General features: G+C 42.3%; 1 protein-coding gene across 1 annotated transcript in view; it reads right to left on the bottom strand.

The window, feature by feature from the left end:
• The window catches only part of LOC127009312 (uncharacterized), a 54,990-nt gene that overhangs the window by 15,319 nt on the left and 25,518 nt on the right, over window positions 1–14,153 (bottom strand). Inside the window, exon 2 of the mRNA XM_050882264.1 lies at window positions 9,896–10,031. Within this exon, the coding sequence (XP_050738221.1) occupies window positions 9,896–10,031 (136 nt within the window). The remainder of the gene's footprint in view (window positions 1–9,895; window positions 10,032–14,153) is intronic.

Here is a 14,153-nt window from a genome sequence, read left to right as displayed (position 1 = left end):
TTTAGTTTAGATAATAAAAAAGTTCCGAGTGCAGGTCAAGTAAGTGATTTGCGGACTTTTTTTATTGTTTTTTTCTTTCTTTCTTTTTTTTCTTCTTTTTTTTGCCCTTGAACTGTTTCCATTACTATAAATAAAAAAAGTTTGATACATGGGAAACAAACTTGTGTTCCTCTTGGCCAAGGACTCAGGTTAAGCAGCGGTGTGCTATCGTGAGGGAAGAGCCAGGAGTTGTTTCTCTATAGCACGGGCGTTTTTCTCCCGATGTTTTCTCTCAAACGTTTTTGCACTTCAAGATGATACCTCACTGATCATAGTATTTTGAACTGGCAAAACTTATATTACCACAAAAGGTTATCACCAGGCATCGCCACTTACCAGACAGCGCTATGACATGTCTTTGGTGCGATATTGTGAGTTTTAAACCTTTATGAACAGACCTTATATGCATACAGCTGTCGATACATTGAAAGGCGGCAGTATGTGTTTCTTTTAATCGTGTACCACCACACTGAAGTTCAATAAAAAATGGAATGAATTGCTATTGCAGAATATATTTTTGTTTAGAATAAATTTTGGAAGATCATACAGAACTGATAAGTTCACACCAAACTTTTTTATGATAATGTTAATAAGCGTTATGTTATTGCATTCCAAACTGATTTTTAAAGTACTTCACACATGTTAAGTTTGGATTTTTGTGTTTCCAGCATAATTATATCGTGCAACGTCTTCCTAGTCGAGATCAAAGCCTGTCAGCAAAATCAAATACCTGACTTCCGCTCCTAATTATCTTTTTTGCAAGTGTTTATCCCCAAGCCACGCCGGGTCTTCCTGCCGATATAATAATAAAAAAACACTATGCTCTGAAATATATAATCCCTCACCAACACACACCGACAAAAATACAAACCCACACAAAGCACTCAGGCGGCAACATGTGACCCCGCCGTGCACATCCTGCTCGTTGCGGCGTCTCCACATAAGTGAGTCGGCGCCCGCGGCGATAACAAGACTCGAGACGCTCCCGGAGGCTCCCAAACAGGCGAACTTTGTGTGCAAGCGTCTGTCCCCTCGGCCGCGCGCTGACCCGCCAACTTATTGTTTGTGTTCACGGCCAAGCCTCGGGGCCGCCGCTGCTCCTCCGATCCCCCTCTGCTGCAGCGGGGGGTGGGTTCTTCATAATTTTTCTCTCTCTCTTTTCTTCTTATTCTTTTCTTTATTTTTTCTTCTTCATTATTTTTCCTTTTCTTATTATTTTTGTTGTAGTTTTCGTCGTTGTTGTTCTCATATTATTTTTCTTTCGTTTATTTGTGTTGTTGATTTTCTTCTTCGTCTTTGTTGTTGCCCTCGTCCTTTTCTTTTCCTCTTTCTTTTTCTTTTTCGTTTTCTTCTTTACCCTCTTCGTTTCTTTTCATTTTTTATTTCTTCTTCTTCTTCTTCTTCTTCTTCTTGTTTTTTTCATCACATCATTATTATGTGATCAACTCATCGTGTTCTTCTTGCTCTTTTTTTATTGTTATTTGTTATTTGGCAAGCTGATTAAGGCAGACTATCATACTGTGTTGTGCTCATGAAATACATCGATCTGTCTATGAAGATCAGTACGAGACAACACATGATATATTAACTGGCTCGGAAATTAAATCTTTACCTGGTTCCAAGAAGAGGGATTTGCTATTTTCGAACTTGGCTATTCTGAGCAAGAGGAGGAGGAGGAGTTAAGTAGTTAAGTAGTGCGGTAGAAGTGATCTCAGATGATGCTTTGAAAAATGTTAAATTCTCGGAAGTCTAAAATGATAAAACAAATAACACACTCATCGCTAACAATCCACAAAGTTAGGAAAATTGTAGGGAACTTTAGATGATCCTCCACACACAAAAAATGAAAAGTTACAGATTTATATTCTTGTTGAGCGGAAAGAATGATTGATGGTGAAATTGGGCTCTTAAAACAAGGTAGAACAGTTTGCTACTCATCCCAGAGCGACTTCTGAAGATAAAAAGTTCTTAATTTGATGTTGACAGTATTGTTTTATTGTTCTCTTTCCTTTTTTCTTCATTCTTCTTTTTCCGTTTATTTTACCAGGTTCTGCTTTTCTCTTTTCCTCTTCCTTCTCTCTTTTCCTCCGCTTTTTTTCCTTTTCCTCCTCCTCCACTTCTTTTATCCTCTTCTTTCCTCTTCCCACTCACTCCTCCTCCTCCTTTTTATCTTCTGATTCTTCATATTATAGCTTTTGCTCCTCTTTTTTCTTCTCTTTCTCTTCCTCCTTTTCCTTTACTTCCTCCTCCTTTTACTTTCCTCTTCCCTGCCCCCTCCTCCTCCTCCTTTTTATCTTCTGATTATTCATGTTTTTACTTTTGTTCCTCTTTTTTCCTTCTCTTTCTCTTCCTCCTTTTCCTTCACTTCCACCTCGTCCTTTGCTCCTCCACTTCAAAAAAAAAAATCCTTCCCATTTTCTTTTTGCGTCGCTTTTTCTATTGCACTTTTCGTTTATATGATGTTGTGTTTTCTCGCTTTCGCCTGTACTTGAGTTTAAATTTCTGTCGTGTGCTTTCATTTAGATTCTCGTTTTGCTCACAATATTCAGTACGTTGCTTCGCCAGTATTGGTAATGGCTGTAGTAAAAGTGCTTGTAGAGTCTCGATCGTTCGGTGTATTTATAAAAAGGGTAAACATTTTTTTAAGTAGTTCGTCCTCCTATGACTTGAACGCCTTTTAGATGGGAAGGATTTTATGGCACTGGTGGGAATTTGATAAAGCTCGTGGACCAAAAAACGTGAAAAAAAAGAGAACGCGATGAATCTCCTTTTTGATCTTTGGATATTGTTTATGTGAAAGGCGGAGGCGTTTAACAATACCGACTAACTCACTTTCTTTTTATTCACCACCTACCGTTTTTTTTCTCTCTCTCTTTTACCTCCAACAGCTTCTCCATGCCGTTTGCAACACCCACAGCTGTACCCCATTTATCAGTCACTATTTTATATGTTCATCGTTTACCATCGTCCTTTTCTTCTTTCTTTTTCTTTTTTCCGCTTTCTTTCTTATTTTTCCTCCTTATTTTTTCATACTTCTTTCTTTCCTTCTCTCGTTTCTTTTTTTCTTTTCTTTTTTTATTTATTTCTCCCTGATTTCTTTCTTCCTTGCTTCATTTTTCATATTTCTTTTTCTTATTTCTTTCCTGGTTCTTTTTTCTCTTTATCCTATTTTTTCTTTCTCATTTCTCTTCTTCCATTCCACCAACCACACCCACTAAACACATCAACACCTGGCCCGTCCCAATGTTCTCTACTTTCACCGCGACCTCTCACTGCCCTCACCACCCACACCAAGCCCTCCAACTCTTCTGTAGTCCTCCACTTTGCCATCCCATTCTCCCCCACCTTTCCATCCCATCCTCTCCCATTTCCCCGACCATCCCCAGGACCACGAACAAGGCCGCACCCATTCTCCGGAACATGCCGACCACCGACCTTCATTACTTTTTGGCTTAACAAGGACGAAAATGCCACTCTGTTCTCTTGCTTCCGGTTCAGCGCAAAGGGAAAAGTTTACTCTCGAGATGTCAGGCAAGGTGAGGGTTGTCTCTTTATGGGGGGTGTTTAGAGCTTCTTGAAGGTTTGTAGTTTTGAAGCGGTGTGAAAGGTGGTTTTGTGATTTTCTTATTTTTTTCTTTTTTTCGTTCTTTTTTCTTTATATTTTATTTATTTCCCTCCTTTATGTATCTATCTTTATCATCTCATTAATTTCTTTCTTTCTTTTATGTTGTTTCTTTCCGTCCTTGTCTTTATCTCTGAATCTATCAATCCTCTCTCTTACTTTCTTTCTTTTTTTTTCTTTTTCTTTTTTCTCGTTTTATTTCTATCAATCGAAGGAACTATCACCTCTTTCTTTCATTCCTTCTTTTTCTGTCTTATTATTAATCTATACATTTACCTCTCTCTCTCTCTCTCTCTCTCTCTCTCTCTCTCTCTCTCTCTCTCTCTCTGTCTCACACGCGCTGACTTATGTAAAATGGTTCGGGGAAGGCGTGTAAGGTAAAACTCTGCTCATATTTTACTCTGCACTTAAGACTCTCGGGAGATTAGTGTTGTAGTTAACGGATAAAAGATTCCCCCTTATAAGTCGGTCGGTGTGAAATGTGTATATATCTCTTTGTGTCTGTTTCTGTCTGTCTGTTTGTTTGTCGTTGGCGCCATCTCTCTGTATGATGTTTTTCCTTTGGTGTTTTGTTTATGTATTTTTTTGTCTTTTTTAAGGGGGGGGGGTTGAAGTTTTATTTATGCTGTTTAGTTGTTGTTGTTTTTCTTTCGTGCTTTCTTTTTGTGTATAATTATCATCGATTTTTTTTTTATCTACTTCACTTTCTTTTTTTTTTGTTTTTTTTTTTGTTTGTTTGTTTCTCCCTCTTTCTTGCTGTTATTTCTTGCTGGTTTTTTTTTCTTGCACGCTTTTTTTTTTATGTGAGTTTTCTTTTGTTTTTCTTTCAATCTATTTTCTTTCTCTGATATTTCGTGTCATTTTTCTTTTTCTTGTTTTTTCTCTATCTGTCTAGTTTCTGTCTATCTACCATTAATTATTTCTCTCTCTCTCTCTCTCTCTCTCTCTCTCTCTCTCTCTCTCTCTCTCTCTCTCTCTCTCTCTCTCTCTCCCACACACACACACACCTCTTCCCTTGATAATCAACTCGTAACCTCAAAAGAAGAGGAAAAAGTAAGGACTCCCATTTCCCGATCCTTCCGATGAGCCGGTAAAAGAGTGGGGTCGGTTTTCGTTTCTTTTCCTCCGCGGATGACGTCTGATTTAAGCCTCGCGCGCGTAACGTGAAAATGTTAATGCCGGCTAGAGTGCAGCAGTGTCATTAAATAGAGATGGGCGGGGGTGAGGTCGGGAGAGATGGGTGGGGTGGGGGTGGGGTAGGAGATGGACGGGGATGGGTGGGGTGGGAGATGGGCGGTGTGGACTGGGGTGGGAGATGGGCGGAGTGGAGTGGGGTGGGAGATGGGAGGGGTGGGGTGAAGTGAGAGATAGGTGAGGTGAGGTGGGATGGGGTTATCTTTTTTTTTGGTGTGTGTGTGTGTGTGTGTGTGTGTGTGTGTGTGTGTGTGTGTGTGTGTGTGTGTGTGTGTGTGTGTGTGTGTGTGTGTATTTGCATGTGTTTTTAATGTGATTGGGGACATTGAGGTGAAATTGATTCGTTTATTATTAATGTGATTTTTTTGGGTGATTTTTGTTGTAGTTTTTATCAGCCATTTATCTAGCAGTGTATTTGATTGTTTATGTGTGTGCTTGTTTGTGAATGGGAACGTTGAGGTGAAAGGGATTTTTTTTTATTAGTGTAATATTGTGAGATGATTGATGTTGGTCTTTATCTACTGGTGTTTTTTTTCTTCGGCCCAAGCCCGTCATGGCGAAGGCAAGTGTTTATAGTGGCGCCATCCATTCTTGGTTTGTTTGCTTATATGTTTGTTTACCTTTGCGTTTGTTTTTGTGTGTGTTCGTGTTCCTCTTAACTTCCAAATCTTGCAGTAATTGTGTTTGGTCTTCGCATTACGTACCTCCAGTTTTCTACAAGCCATGTCTTATGTTTATTTTCTTGATCATATCACCCCACATTCTTTTCCTTCATTATATCACCTCACATTCATTTCCTTCTCCCCTAGTTAAGCTTTCACCCTTATTCCTTCGTTCTTTTTCACGGATGCTGGGTCACGTGACAAGCTTCTCATCGACCGGTGTCACGTGTCGGTTTTGGATGACAAGTAGATAGAATTTTGCTCCCTCTGTGTTCCGTGTCGAGGATTAAGGGATGTTATTTACTGGCGCGCTAATTGGCAGGGGAAGCAGAGAGGAGTGTGTGGAAGAAAGGGAAAGGAAAGGGGAGAGACAACGGAAGAGGAAAATCCAAAGATGTAAAGAAAATAAAAGCGTGCTCAGAAATGAGGAGGGTAAGGGAAATGGAGAGGGGAAGGGAAAGGGGGAGGGAAGAGGAAAGTCCAAAGGGGAAGTCCAAAGGGAAATTAAAAGGGAAGAGGAAAGTCCAAAGGGGAAGGGAAAAGGGAAGAGGAAAGTCCAAAGTCGAAAGGGAAAGAGAAAGGAAAAGGGAATAGGAAAGTCCAAAGGGGAAGGGAAAGTGGGAGATGAAAGGAAAGAAAAAGAAAAAGAGGATAGTCCAGAGAGGACGTCCAAGGGAAAAGTCCAAAGGGAAAGTCCAAAGAGGGAGAGGAAAGGGAAGAGGAAAGCGCAAAGACGTAAAGAAAAAAAAATCGTGTACAGAGAGGGGAGAAAATGTTTACAGTGACTCACCTTTTACCCCGGAAAGCTCGGCCCGCGCGTGTTTTAAGAGGATTAAGCTTCAGAAAACTCTCCATGTTGATTAATTTGAGGAATAAAATCGTGGGGGAAAGTAGGTAGCAATTTCTACGCCTCGGACGGACCGCTGGGTGTGTGACGCTTCCGGGAATAATAAAATATGATGAAAAAAATAAGTTTGCCGTGATATTGAGAACGGTATAGGATTGGTCGCCGACATGAACAACAACAACAACAAAAATGACGGTAGCAACAACAACAACAACAACAACAACAACAACAACAACAACAACAACAACATTATCATCATTATCTCTCTCTCTCTCTCTCTCTCTCTCTCTCTCTCTCTCTCTCTCTCTCTCTCTCTCTCTCTCTCTCTCTCTCTCTCTCTCTCTCTCTCTCTCTCTCTCTCTCTCTCTCTCTCTCTTTCTTTCCGCTTTCTTTCTTTATTCCTTTCGTTCTTTTTCTCTTCCATTCTTTGTCTCCAGGAATAAAAAAAATATTATGATGAAAGTAATGATGATAATAACACACACACACACACACACACACACACACACACACACACACACACACACACACACACACTGAACCGTATCCTCATTATCCACTGTAATTAATTGTCCCAGATACGGAGACAACCCGGAGGACGGATATTAATACTGTGGGGGGGAGGGGGAGAGGGGGAGTAGGGTAGGGAGGAGGGAAGGGATTGGTGGTAAGTGGGCGTGGCGTAGGTGATTGGGTGCATGTGGGTGGGTGCAGGGTGACGAGGTGGTGGTGGTGGTGGCGGTGATTGTGGAGGTGGTGGTATTATTGATAGTGATGGTGATGGTTGATTTGGTGGTGATGGAAGGGATAGTGATGATTGTTTTAAGTGGTTGTGGTGATGGTCCTCCGTAGTGTGGTGAGGGTTGTGATGGTTTTTGATGGTACTAACACAAGGAAGATTGGTTTTGATGTTTGGTTGGTCGGAAGAGAGGTGGTAGTGGTTTTGGTGGTCTTGATTGTGGTTGTTGTAATGTTTGTAATATTGGTTTCAGTGGTAATGATGGAGGGATGGCTGGTTTACTCGTATATGGTGGCTTGGGTGGTTGTGTTTTGGTGGTGACGCTGTTTCCTCCCTTTAGTTGATGATGGTATTGAAAGCATTAAGGTTATGGCGGTGATGGGAGTGGCTTTGGCAGGGTTAATGGTGTCGTTGTTTGGTGGTGGTGTTGAAAGTGGTGGTGTTGAAAGTGGTGGTGTTGAAAGTGGTGGTGTTGAGAGTGGTGGTGTTGAAAGTGATGGTGTTGAGTGTGGTGGTGTTGAGAGTGGTGGTGTTGAGAGTGGTGGTGTTGAGAGTGGTGGTGTTGAGAGTGGTGGTGTTGAGAGTGGTGGTGTTGAGAGTGGTAGGGTTGTGGTGGCGATGATGGTGATCGACTAACTTCCTTGTTCCATGAGCCGAAGTGAGGATTTGAAGGATTATTGCCATTGTTAGACACACACGCAAACACACACACTACCCACTCCCCCAACCCCTCCACACACACACACACACACACACACACAATTCCCCCCCCCCTCCCCCTACACACACACACAACCCCCTTTCCTTCTGAACACAGGATAGGCGTCTTCACCGTTGAGGCTCACGAATATAAGAGTTTCACGGGTAGAGCACTTTCGGGTTCTCCACGTAATGGCTACTTCTCCCGCGTAAGTGACACATCAATCCCTTAAACTGCATTTGCTGGAGCGCGTTGAGAAAGAGAGGCGCCGGTGCGGATACATACCTTGCATACATAGGAGTGTGTGTGTGTGTGTGTGTGTGTGTGTGTGTGTGTGTGTGTGTGTGTGTGTGTGTGTGTGTGTGTTATACGCTATTCTTCAACCCTGGCAGAAAGCGTTCCTAGAGTGTAATAGTTTTGTGCGGAAACAGCGTTGTATGTTTATTCAGTAAAATATTTGTGTGCCTATTGTACGCCATTACTCAACTCTGGCAGAATACATCCGTAGAGTTAAATATTTTTTGTGTAAATTTTTATTGTATGTCGTTCAGTAAAATTTCTGTGTTCTTTACTGACAGGCAATGAAGTTCTTAGTACGTACCTTGGATGTTTTTGTATTGCTCTATTCTAAAAAAATAACTATCGACATAAGTATCGCCGTTATTTTTTTTCTTTCAGTTTAATTTATTTTGTTTATTTATTTACTTATTTTTGCAGCAGCAGAAGCATTAGCACTGTGTACTTTTCTATTATTATATGTGTTTTCTTTTCTAATTCGTGGTTCGTCCCGTTAGCTATGGCCATTCAGAGAGAGAGAGAGAGAGAGAGAGAGAGAGAGAGAGAGAGAGAGAGAGAGAGAGAGAGAGAGAGAGAGAGAGAGAGAGACTGATCGCTACACGGTAAAGTTAGGCAGGCCCGGCATGAGTCAGGCAGAGTAAAGTATCGTTTCACTGTCTGTCTATCTCTCTCTGTCTATGTTCCTTTGTCTGTCTGTCTGTCTGTGTCCAGGAGAATGTGCTTTGGTCTTCGCGACGGTTTGCTTCCGTGTCTTCGTGCATACCCCCCCCTCTCTCTCTCTCTCTCTCTCTCTCTCTCTCTCTCTCTCTCTCTCTCTCTCTCTCTCTCTCTCTCTCTCTCTCTCTCTCTCTCTCTCTCTCTCTCTCTCTCAAAAAGAAAATACTAGCAAGAAGATGCTGATTGGTGATTTTCATTTTACTCAGAGCCCGTGATTTTGAAATGCCTGGAGAGAGAGAGAGAGAGAGAGAGAGAGAGAGAGAGAGAGAGAGTAAACAAACATCACCGTATAATGTAAACAAACAGCTTCCCGTGGCTACAAGAGGTTTTTCAGGTGCATCGCGGGCCAGACCTGTGCGTAAGAAAAATAGCTTACAAAAATAAGGCGCCGCTGGGCTCCACCTGCACGGCCGCGGCGGCACGCGTGACTTGGCCGCGAGAAAGAACGCGGAGAGCCATTTAAAACTCCGATTACGGCGCCAGTGAGGCCAAAGTTTGCAGTGGAAAAACGCGAGCCATCCATTTTCTTTGCCTAAAATTTGAAAATTCTTAATTTCGGACCAGTGATTAGCGGGCTTTTGATTTTTCTATATTTGTAGGCTCCTGAAATGCCTCGTTCTGTGCACTCACCCAACTGTTATTTATCTGTTGGCAAATTTAGGCGCGGTACCACTTCTTGGAAAATATGGGAAATGTCTTTAATTCACTATATATTGATGAATTATGTTATCCACCAGTCATCCAGACACCAAAACTTGAATGCCATTGAGTATTTTGCTTCAAGTCGTGATTTTCCTTCAAGGATCTCGATAATTTTTCAGACGCTCGTCAATATTACTGTTCAAAAATACGATTAAAAGCTAATAATAATGCATACAAATGTGTTGGAACAACCATGACTAGGGTGGCCTGTGTCAGTCATCACACAACACAGATACACATAAATATCCAGCCACCGCCGGGCCTTTCAATCCTTCCGCAACAACAGCGTTTGTTTAAATGCTTACGACAACCATTGTATCCCCAGCGCTCTAAAAAAAATGGCAATAAATAGTTCGCCAGGAATAGCCTTACTCACCTATGATGGACATGTTCTTGAGCTTGGAGTCCTTTTCGAAGCTTGGATATTCGGCCACCACCTCGCACTTGTAGCTCCCGGCGGTGGCGGGCGACACGTTCAGCAGCACCACCGTCGTGATGTTGGACTGGGCCTCCTGCGGGGCGATGGGCGGGATGGGTGTTAGTGGCGACAGACACAGGGACTAATCAGTCTAGTTTAGTCTGACTAGTCAGTAAAGGAGCAGGAAGTTGCCTGATTAGTTGGGAGATAAATTGCTAGAAGGGAACTGGAAGAAGAATAAAGACTGCAGCGTCATATAAATAAAGGAGAAGTGGTGAACCTGACATGTGATTGACTATGTGAAAGGAGGTGAAGAGTCAGTGGCAGGGATGGGATGTGATCATTAATGGACGGCGTGGAGGAAGGCCTGACAGTTAAATGTTAATGAAAGGTGTTAGAGGCAGCGTGTGTGTGTGTGTGTGTGTGTGTGTGTGTGTGTGTGTGTCACCGGTGGAATAAGTGGAATCCTCTCTGCTTCTGAGGCCACTTGGTGAATACACAGAACATCCTTGATTGCCGTTCAAGAAAAATCACTAAAGAAAAAAATATACGCAGTAAGGATCAATTATTTCTTCGTTGTTTACAAAAGCGTGATAGAAACCATTTCGTGGAGGATTGTGTTAATAGAAACAATATGCTCTTTTGAAGCTCCGCAACAGCCTGAAACAAAGCCGCCACTCCGTTGATTTGAATAAGTTTTACGAACTCTCTTTTCGAAACGCTTTCCACGGATTTTGTCGGTGTGAAGCTGCGAGTCAAAGTAATATATGTGACTAGAATAACACTTTTAGGTGAGGAATTTAACATCAAACTGGATATATTATTAATTCCCTCCGCGTCGCGAGAAGGGCTATCAAGTTTTTGTCTTTGTTGGTCTAACGGTTTATCTACCTATGTTTATGTACGTATGTCTGTTTGTTTGCCCGATACTAAAATATCTCTCTAAAAAAATATTGACGCAGCATCTTTGAGAAAAAAATGCTATGTGAAAAGTTTAAAAAATATGGGGAGCAAAGAGAGTGGAGAGGAAGAGCCAGACTTCACACAGTCATCACTGGAAGATAAGTGGAATGGAAGATACAAAATTCACACAGCCATTAATGGAAGAGAAATGGAAAGCAAAAGTCAAAATTCACACAGCCGCTAGGGGAAGAGAAGAGACGAGAATTGAAAGAGAAGAGAAATGGAAGAAGATAGAAGAGAAATGGAAGAAGATAGAAGAGAAATGGAAGAAGAGATAAGAGAAATGGAGGAAAACAGAAGTGAAATGGATGAGATGAGAAGAGAAGAATAATGGAAGAGATGAGAGGAGAAGAGAAACAGAAGAGCTAGAAATCACAGAGCCCCCGACATAACCAAGACGACGATCAGTCAGTTAGTCCGTCTCCCGAGAAGCGTTGAAAATATAATGAACTTGTCGGGGAACCTCCTTGGGGGAAACACGAGAAGACAGTCCTCGGTAGAATATAACAGCGCGTATAGACTAAAATTATGTGTGTGTGTCTCCAGCGATGACTGTGGTGGAGGCTTGAGGCGAGCGGTGTGGTCGAAGGGAGGAGTAAACCGAGGAGGAAGAGGAGGAGGAGGAGGAGGAAGATTGATCGAGTAATTGATCGAAAGTCATTTAGGAGGACGAGGACGAGAAGGAGGACGAGATAGTGGAGTAGGAGGATAAGGACGAGGACGAGATGGAGGAAGAGGAAGAAAAGGACGAGGAGAAGGACGTGAAAATAGAGAAGGGCGAAAACAAGGATAAGGACAAAGAGGAGTGCGAGAAGATGGAATAGGAAGAAGAGGAGGAGGAGGACGACGAGGAAAAAGAGCAAAAAGGAGGAAGAAAACGAGTACGAAAAGAGGAAACTGGAGGACGAGAACGTGTATGAAGAGGAGGAGGAGGAGGAAGAGGAAGAGGACGGGGACGAAGACGAGGAAATGGAGGCAGAGGACGAGAACAAAGACAAGGGAGGAGGATGAAGATGACGATGACAAAGACGAGAAAGAGGAGTAGTAGGAGGAGGCAAAGACGACATGAAGAGGAAGGGAGAAGGCAGAGGAGAGGATGAGGAGGAAAAGAAGGCATGGAGAGGAAAGGCGCAGGCAGAGGAGAGGAAGAGAGGCAGGTCGAAGTAAAAGGACTGGCGCTGTTGATTCTGGAAGCGCCTGCTGAAGCTCGCTAAGCCCCGAGGCCCTTTGTGCATTGGATGTCAGAGATTATATTCCTGGCGGAGTGTGTGTGTGTGTGTGTGTGTGTGTGTGTAGATAAACTAGTTGAGAGAAAGACAAACAGGAATACAGACTGGCAGACAGGAAGATGTACAGACAGACAGGCGAGCTTACAGACACAAACAGACAGTGGAAGAAAGCTATTTTGAAGAAGAAAGTAGAAATACACGAAATACAAACGACAAAACAATTTAAAGGAAGGAAGAATGAGAGTAAAGCTGATTGATTCCTAGACGAACAAGTGCAGCAAATAATAGAAATAGAATCTAAAGCAAAACAAAAAGAATAGTGAAAGTAAATGTTTATGAAGGTTACCCCGTGAACCAGCCAAGGGAACAGCTATTTCACCTACGTTGTTTTAGGATAATATAAACCTTTTGACACGAACGCAACTCCATGATTAACCCGTGGAAGTTTGTGTTATTCTGTTATTCTTCGCTCTTAGGAAGTAAGTTAGCTACAGGGAAGTTATATATTTTCTTTAGCAACATCAGAAACGTTAGAAGCCAAGAACTGTCATTTATATTCTCTTTCTCCTCCTCCAGTCTCTCACTCTCTTTCTCTTCCTCCTCTCATACACTTTCGCTCTTTCTCCGGTCCTCTTTACACTTTTTTTCTCTTTCTCCAGTTCTTAACACACTTTTGTCTCCTCCTTCTGTCCCTTACACTCTATCATCTTCCAGTTCCTTATCCACTTTCTCTCTCTTCCTTCTCTCCTTGAACAATCTTTTTCTCTTCCTCCTGTTTTAAATACACTTTCTCTCTCCTCCTCCTCTCCCTTAACACTCTTCCTTTCTCTTCCTCCAGTCCTTTAACACTTTCTCTTTCTCCTCCTCCAGTTGTGTGACTGTGGCGGCGGTGGACAAATGACGTGCCAAGTCCGGGGTCGCTTAGCACTCCAGGGGAAGCCTTCGCCCTCACGCCCACTTTAACCTTCCCGCCGCCAAAGGTAAGAAACAGATTAATCACTTATTTACTTTCTTATACGTTCATGTAGTCTGACAATGTGTCGCCCGTGGGAAGGAGCAGAAGTGTTATTTTTTTATTTTTTTATCCTGCAAAGTTGATACGTATAGGATACAGGTTTTGCCTCCCAGGGAAACAAGTACCTTTCTCATCTTCTTAATCACTGACGTTGTAACTGTATATTGTTTAGTGATTTGTAGCCTAGAGTAAGTAATTAATTTTGTCGCTTACTACTACCAGAGATACATGGTGGCCGAACTCTGGCCTTTCTATTCCTTTTTTTTTTTAAATACTATTGATTTTAAAATAACAAAATTCAAGTAGTTAGCAAATGTGTAACTTACCGCTAACCTTGTACTACTTTCCGTAGACTCTTCGGCAATATTTGGAGCCAGTAAATCGTGTCCTTGAAGGCAGAGCTCAGTGAGCCGTGTGTGGTCTGAATGGAAGCGTTTGTCACTATATAGACTGCCGCTTTTGGTCTGTTTTGTGTCGGCCTCTCACACATATCAAGGGCTCGAATGTTAAATCAGATCATGAGAGAAGAATAGCTATATGTTAATTGTTATTCCTTGGACGGCACTGATGATCGACCTTATCGTGTACTGGTACTGACGGATATCCATGAATATCAATTTTAGGGCAGATACTACTCTTTTCAGAAGTCATAGAGCTGGATAAAGTATTGCTAGAGTATACGCGAATGATTCTCGAGTATGCGACGAGCGGACAGAGAACATTTTATAGCTTTCTCCAGCTGACCAGAGATGCAGTGTGGTTTACTGAAGTGTTTCGTGTTATGTTGCCAAAGTTGGGTCTGACTGGCTTTTGTCATTTCAGGACTTTGTACAATGTAAGAAGATTATTAAAAATATGCCTCACAGAATTATGATCCATGAGGGCAGTACAATTATTTCCAAGGGGCGTCACCGTGAGCCCAGGTCGGCTGCAGCGCCGTCGGGCCAGGCAGCGTTCATGGCACCGCGTGGGCCGCCGCCCCCAGGCTGGTCATAACCCGGCCATGGCG

Source organism: Eriocheir sinensis, chromosome 40 (genome assembly GCF_024679095.1).
Source record: "Eriocheir sinensis breed Jianghai 21 chromosome 40, ASM2467909v1, whole genome shotgun sequence".
In the NCBI taxonomy this organism is placed as follows: Eukaryota; Metazoa; Arthropoda; class Malacostraca; order Decapoda; family Varunidae; genus Eriocheir; species Eriocheir sinensis.
The sequence above is the reverse complement of the archived record's forward strand: the minus strand, read 5'-3'. Positions and strand labels throughout refer to the sequence as shown.